The 7,000-nt window shown below is 41.0% G+C and overlaps 1 protein-coding gene across 3 annotated transcripts in view; it reads right to left on the bottom strand.

Annotated features, from left to right (window-relative positions):
* Window positions 1-236: 236 nt before the first annotated feature.
* The window catches only part of cfap46 (cilia and flagella associated protein 46), a 47,146-nt gene continuing 40,382 nt past the window's right edge, over window positions 237-7,000 (bottom strand). For 2 of the 3 annotated variants that reach the window (XM_028989957.1, XM_028989958.1), the window contains exons 52-60: window positions 6,737-6,816; window positions 6,257-6,317; window positions 6,063-6,098; window positions 4,404-4,488; window positions 3,571-3,683; window positions 2,152-2,215; window positions 1,752-1,888; window positions 842-943; window positions 237-769 (exon numbers count right to left, since the gene is read on the bottom strand). In XM_028989957.1, the coding sequence (XP_028845790.1) occupies window positions 690-769; window positions 842-943; window positions 1,752-1,888; window positions 2,152-2,215; window positions 3,571-3,683; window positions 4,404-4,488; window positions 6,063-6,098; window positions 6,257-6,317; window positions 6,737-6,816 (758 nt within the window). In that variant the 3' untranslated portion in view covers window positions 237-689. Of the gene's footprint in view, window positions 770-841; window positions 944-1,751; window positions 1,889-2,151; window positions 2,216-3,570; window positions 3,684-4,403; window positions 4,489-6,062; window positions 6,099-6,256; window positions 6,318-6,736; window positions 6,817-7,000 lie in introns of those variants that run through there. The other variant, XR_003750594.1, reaches the window with a different exon arrangement.

Raw genomic sequence — 7,000 nt, 5'->3', positions numbered from 1 at the left:
CCCCAACCTCTCACCCACCTCTCAAAGTTTCCAACCTCTCTCAAGGACTTGGGTTCCAGAGCCAATGCTATGTGTCGAGGTGAGTCCGACTATATCTAGCTGTTACCGCTCAACCTCTTCCATAAGCTCCAGCTCCTTCTCCACCAGAGAGGTGACGGGCAGTGACGAGTATAAAATAGAATAGAATTTAAATGCTAAAAAAAGTCACATATATTACACAGTTAATTTGTACTGCTGACACTTGTTCCGCTTCTCTTTCTGGGTGTTTCATTCCATATATTCAGACTTTCATTCCATATATTCAGACTTTCATTCCATATATTCAGTTTCCCATCATTACAGATATTATTTATGTCCTGTCTGGCTTGCCATATTGTTTGGCTTGCCATAATATATATTGTATGTATGTATGTATGTATGTATGTGTGTGTGTGTGTGTGTATTTGTGAGTCTGTCCCTTAAATTGTGAAGGACAAGGTCACTTTGTCAAAGGGTTTTTCAAGAGCAGATAGAACAATAAATAAACTCCCGATGGGACAGTGGGGGGGAATGGATTATTTATTTCTTTGAAATAGCAATAAAATACACAGCATGGCACATCTTTATGTCTATGGTAAATGTTACAGCTGTATTAGATTACTTAGGCACTCTTGAAAAAAGAGTGGCTCAAATCATGTTAGAAAAAGGCTTCATGTAATGACCACATTAGGGAGTCCGTAGATGATGAAATTAAGAGCTGAAGGTGAGGGAGAGTCTTTCTTCACAGTGTCTGTCAGAGCAGAAAGAAATGTGAATATAATAATGGTATAGGCAAAAATAACAATAACTTGCTCATACGCACCTCTCACATTCAATACACTTCCATCTGTTTTTGAGCTCTGCGGCCCTTTCAGGTGTAGAGAGTGAACTGTCTGGCCAGAAGTCAATCCCATCTTCATCAGACCTACATTGTTAAGCACACATATATGATGCATTGTGTGGTCCTGTTTAAATTCTCTTCAGAATTTAACAGATTTTTGTTAGATTGTGAGGTATTGATGAGGTACAGATATGTCAAGGAGACCATCTCCCTCACAACCTGGCTGTGGGACACAATTACATCAGGACAGTGTTCATCAACTGCAGCTCTACCTGAATAGCACTGCTCTCAGCAGGCTGATTGTGAAGATCAGAGATCGCCACAGACCCCAAAGAATGAATTGTTCTCAGCAACTCAAGATCAACTCAAATCAAGAACCCTTTTACATTTGTGGCATTTATCAGATGCCTTATCCAGAGCAACTTACAATCAGTAGTTACAGGGACACTCAGTGTCTTGCTTTAAATGTCTTGCTCAGGGACACAATGGTAGTAAGTGGGGTTTGAATCTAGGTCTTTACCCACTAGGCTACTACCACCCATAGGGTAGTCAGTCTATCACCCCAAGTGGATAGTCAGTTTGCTGCAAAAGAATCTAAAATCACTGGAGCAACTTTACCTCCCACTAATGGAAGAGAGTTAAGTCCTTATCATGGGTGTCACCCATTCAAACAGCTAAAAGATTCCATTTGGGAAATATTATTGAAGCATCTGCACCAACATCACCTGCTTCATTAAAAATGTTCATTTACAAATACCACTACTTTAACTACTACTACTCATAAAAAGAAGAATTCATATGTGGCAAGTAAAATAAATAACAAAATATGTCCACCTTGTAGACCTTGACTAAAGCAACACTTAAGATAATGATTACAGGCAGAAATGCTCACCTTCCATCACTGTGCATAGGTTATGGGCATTGGCTTGAGTGGTGCTGCACCACTGATTCATCATGATGGAGCTCACCCCTACAGCACTCAAGAGCAGGACTGTCTCCAGGTCAGGCTCCAGGAACAGTTTAGAGGCACTAAAATATGACCACACATGTTTGACAATTTTATACTGTTGCAGTCAACAGGACAAAACCTGCATGAACATCAGTCCTTTCAGGGCGACATTGACCTTGCATTATTTGTCAGATGCTGGACAGAAAGCATCAAATTTAAGGAACCATTTGATTCAATTTCAACACAGGCTTTTAAAAATTATATTTGGCATCAAAAAGAAGATCTTATTAGGCACAGTCTAATACAGTCTAGTGTGCTTGCAATCTTTAAGGTGACCTCTCACCTCTTATGGATATCTCGCTGGGAGTTGTTCTGCACCAGATCAAACAGTATGGCCATTTTACAATCTGTGCAGATTTAGGATTAAATGTTTTAATGCATGTAAATAAAATTGATAAACACACACATGAAAGATTTAAAATGCTTTTTGTCAATGAATGAACACTGTTTTAATGTTATTATTGAAATAATATAATTCGCATTCTGATTATGTTGACTGTGTCAATAAAATAAATAGCTCCTATGTAACAAAAAATAGGAAATGAAGACGGCAAAGAGGTCAACAAAGACACAAATGCCTTGTAAAATATTTTCTGTTTAAAGAGGATAGGTAGAGATATGAATGGATGGATTCATCCTAATGCTCTTTATGAATGTAGGCTAATGAAACACATAATTGATTGGATCTGGGCAGCCAGACGATGGACAGATGTGTCTGCAGAGCACAGGGATATAGGCAGGAGGGAGGGAGAAATGGGGGAGGCAGTTATACAATCAGCCTCACAGGCTCAAGCCAAGGCCTTTATAGTGTCAGACACGTCAGCCGTATAGCCAGGCGACGCTTCCATATCCCTCTCAGAGGCGAGAAATTGTACAGAGCCAAATATGAGAGATGTCACAAAACTACTGAACTGAAGCAATCATCTTCACATCCAGTGGCTCAGCCGAGACGCTTGTACGAAGTAAGAAAACTTCACTCTGGGGTCAGTCTGAGAAAAACAGCTTTACAAAGGCTGCACTCACTCATATGAAATCATCTGTACATGCAACAAAGTAGCAAAGGAAGACACACCCATCATCCATCTTCTAAAACCACCAACTTCGTCTAACCAGCATGGGCCGTAACAGGATGGGCTTTCAGAACAGGATGAATGTGGGGTTGTAGATTATATATTGATTTCTTTGACTTTTGGTAAGTATCTAATTAATTTTGGGTTGGATTTTGGGATTAAGTGGTGTGCATCAGTATATATGTCTTATATCTCAGAACAAAAACAAACCCAGATAAGATTTTAGATCCATTCCATGCACATCTGGCTGTCTGTTTCACCATGACATGATGAAAGAGACAGCAAAATGCCTGGTAATAAAGTGTGATTGATTTTGCATCACTGAAGAGCACTTTTCCAAATATCATAATCACAGCGCATGAATAATGCGTTGAAGAACTTTCTTTTTTATGTAGCATCTGTTCCATCATGAATTTTCCACCCCCTTTTTTTGATGCCACAAGACCTTCCATACAATCAATAAATGAAATGACTGTCTAATGCTTAAGAGCACACCAAATATGTGGCATTTAAAAATATATATTTTGGCCCAGTTGATGGAAAAAGACATCATCATGTTCTCAGGGATCTCATCCAGGGATACATTAAATCAGGCAACACATCTGGACTGAATGATATGGAGAAGTATTTACCCGCCATGTTGAGGACAGCCAGCTTGGCCGGGGGAATCCAGGCGAGGAAGCGCTCTGTGTTGTAGAAGATGAAAGCGCTGCAGTTGGTCAGCTGCTGCTTGAGGTCAGCCAAGCTGCAAGAACCAACGGGCAGCCACAGGGAGGCAACAACACGTGTTGCAGGAAGTGTGAAATTTGCAAAACACATTTCAGAATTCCATGACTCAGAAAATACAACAAAATGATATTCAGTAGACTTTAGCATATTTTAAGTCTCGAAGAATTAATATTAAAAAAAAAAAAAATTCATGGTCTTAGGTCATAGACTTCAAAAAGTTACCCATTCAAAAGCCTCTATGCTTAACCCATGAATGGACATGTGATTCATAATGATTGACTTTATTTGATAAATAGTAGTCTGATGAGAAAGTGCAGATAACAAAAAACGTGTTTAATGCGAGTGTTAGGCTCTTACTAAAGTGTGTGAGATAAGTCAGTTTGGAATTGGAGTGAAAGCAGTACTTCAGCTGGTGGGCCGAGATTTTAAATCAGACACAGAAAATCTGATTCTCTCTGCATGCCGAATGTGGAACCAGATGGAAAAAACTGACACACACAAATCAGCTGAACACCAGGATGCACATGAGGACATGTGTCGCATTTCTTTGGAATGCTTATTGAATCCATACTGGACTCAGCAGTTTTATGTTACCTGTATTGAACTGGAAAAAAAAAATCAATTTCAGATCTAAATTGAGGCTACTGAAATGAAGAGCTGAAGGGTGTCAGCTCATGATTCTAGTGTGCAGTGTGCTCCGTGCACAGTGTGTGTGTGCATCAGTGTGTTAGTAGACCTGGGAATGCTCTGGCTCCCAATTAAACCCTCCAAGGGAGGAGTGAACTGCTGACTGAGGATCTCCAGAGATTTCTTCAGGGTCTCTGCAGAGACAGATGAGGGGTTACGGCAAATCAGACTTCTGAAACATTCAACACAGCTCAACACCAGCAATAGTCCGTAGATTAACTCACGCAGTTACACCAGACAGGGGGCGCTGTTTTCAAACTAGGGTAAGGTCAAATGCGCCTTTCGTGGCTGCCCACTGCTCACTAAGGTGATGGGTTAAATGCCACGGACACTTTGCAATATATTTGCAAATTCTGAGGACATCTTTAATCGTAGACTAGCGAACAAGACTCACACCTAAAGCTGCGCTTGTCACCAGTGTGAAAATAGTTTTTTTGTAGACACTCTAAGCACTTTTGGGGTAAATGTACTCAGTCAAACATTTGGACAGACCCACTCTATGGAGGCTATGATAGAAGAATCTAGAGCAGGAAAAACATTTAGGTTTTAACAGAAGAAAACAAAGAATGTTTCTTGAATCTGATTCTTTACATTCATGACTGCATTGTATACTGGGGCATCATCATCATTTGCACAGTGGCACCTCAGTGGCAACTTGGCGGATCGGGATTCGAACCGGCAACCTTCTGTTTACAAGGCTGCTTCCTTAACCACTATGCCACCACTGGCCCATTTGCAGCAATAAGTCTTGTACATGTAAAAACTAGCATTCACGTGGTTGGGATCTCTTTCAGCAACATGATGTTCAGGGATGGTGTGAGAAACATGAAATGGCCTCCAAAGGCAGATTTAAAGACAATGATCTAATGTCTTCTTGCCGCATACCTAAGAACAACTTCAAAGTTGTTGTAAGGTATGTGGCACTACTCACTCACTACTTCTGATAATAATGATGATGGGAACCAGGTGGAGTGAAACACACTACAGTTTTCTGACAGGGCTTTATTCATCTAAAGTGAAATCGTTTAAGGCTGCATAAAATCAAAAGGTACTATCTTAAACACAACCAGGCAAATCTGAATGAGAAAAGGAATGAGAGAAGAGGAAAAGTGGGATTTGCCACAGACGCCTCAGAGCTAGCCGGGGCGAGGTCAGACAACGCTCAGCTGGCTGCTGGCAAACAGAACATTAATCACAGCGATGCACTCTCCCAGACCAACAACACAAGGTCCCTCTGCATCTCGGGTGCCACTCCAGCAGACGCTTGTGTAATTTCACCCCCACCACCCCAAGGCTGTTCCTCCCGCCTGTTCTGCATGCCAGAAATGTGCCGCATGTTGGAGATCCATGAGCAGAAATGAATTTTGCCATTCATATTATGTCTTCATTGGTATATAATTACCAGGAACTTTAAACAGACCTCAGAATGACACTTCTTCCTCTTCCATGGCACCATGTTTCTCCACAGTCAAACCAAATACTGATTCTACCAAATGCGTTTTGCATTTAACATTGGAAATGGAAAATGATGTTCTAACTGTAAATCACAGACTGAGCCACGGACATTTTAGTCTGTTTTGCAGCTCTGTGACAGAAAGCTGGACTTTTACTGAGGGACCTTACAAATCCACAGCCAATCACAGCCCTGAGGGCTTTTATAAGAAAACTAATGACACTAATTTTGTTCAGTTTCAGCATGACCACTTACCTGAATGGCAGTCATCAGTGTCTGGAACAATTATATCTTAGTTATGGTGTTAAGGGTAAATTATTGTTATAAAAATAATTATTATTATTAGCATGGCATTTAGAGTTTAAATCTAAATGCCGCACCCAGTTCTCCCTGTGAACACCGGCACCAAGATGCTGGAGCTTGACATAAGCATCCTGTCAAAAGGATACATTTGAAGCTGTATGCGTCTACTGGGATCGAGCCAGGCGGAAGAACGCGGTTCACAGGGACCTCGGCAACAAATGAGAAAGAGAGAAATTGAGAGATTTCATCAGCTGGGAGTCTCAGGCTGCTGACACCCTCACATACAGTACAGCCATCTTCCGGGGTAAAAGTCATGATGGCAATGAGGGAACTGTCACTGGGAGAATGCAGGAAAGAAAACAAGATGGATTGAAGGTGATGGGCGCGAGAGGAGTTGAAGGAGAAATGGGTAAAAAAAAAGGTAGCGCAGACAATGGCAGGAAAGTGAGAGAGAGAAAATACATTTAGTCGGAATTCAAACACAGGTCCATTAGGAACACACATTATACAGGTGATGAAGAAGTGACTTAAAAGTGATAGAGTTGAATAAGTGACAGCAGGGAGGACAGGCAGAGTAATATTCAGCTGCTCTATCAGGCGGCTCCAGGTTCATTTAGGTGACGTACCACTTTGATGGTTTTGCTTTGATCTCCTTTCCCCTTGGCTCCCCTGGCACCTTTGCTCTCCCTTTTATTGTCACTTTCAACTGCCAGCAACAGGATGTGAGCATTATTACCAGGAAATGACTGTCTGGCTGGGTGTTCAAATGACACAACATTATTAAAAAAAATAATGATAATATTGAAAAAATGAAAAGCAAAGCTACATGTTACACATATAAGACAGAACATTGTCATATACCTGAAAACAGAGGAGAGCATTAGGAAACA

This window comes from Denticeps clupeoides, chromosome 8, assembly GCF_900700375.1.
Source record: "Denticeps clupeoides chromosome 8, fDenClu1.1, whole genome shotgun sequence".
Classification (NCBI taxonomy): Eukaryota; Metazoa; Chordata; class Actinopteri; order Clupeiformes; family Denticipitidae; genus Denticeps; species Denticeps clupeoides.
This window is presented reverse-complemented; position numbering and strand designations above follow the sequence as displayed.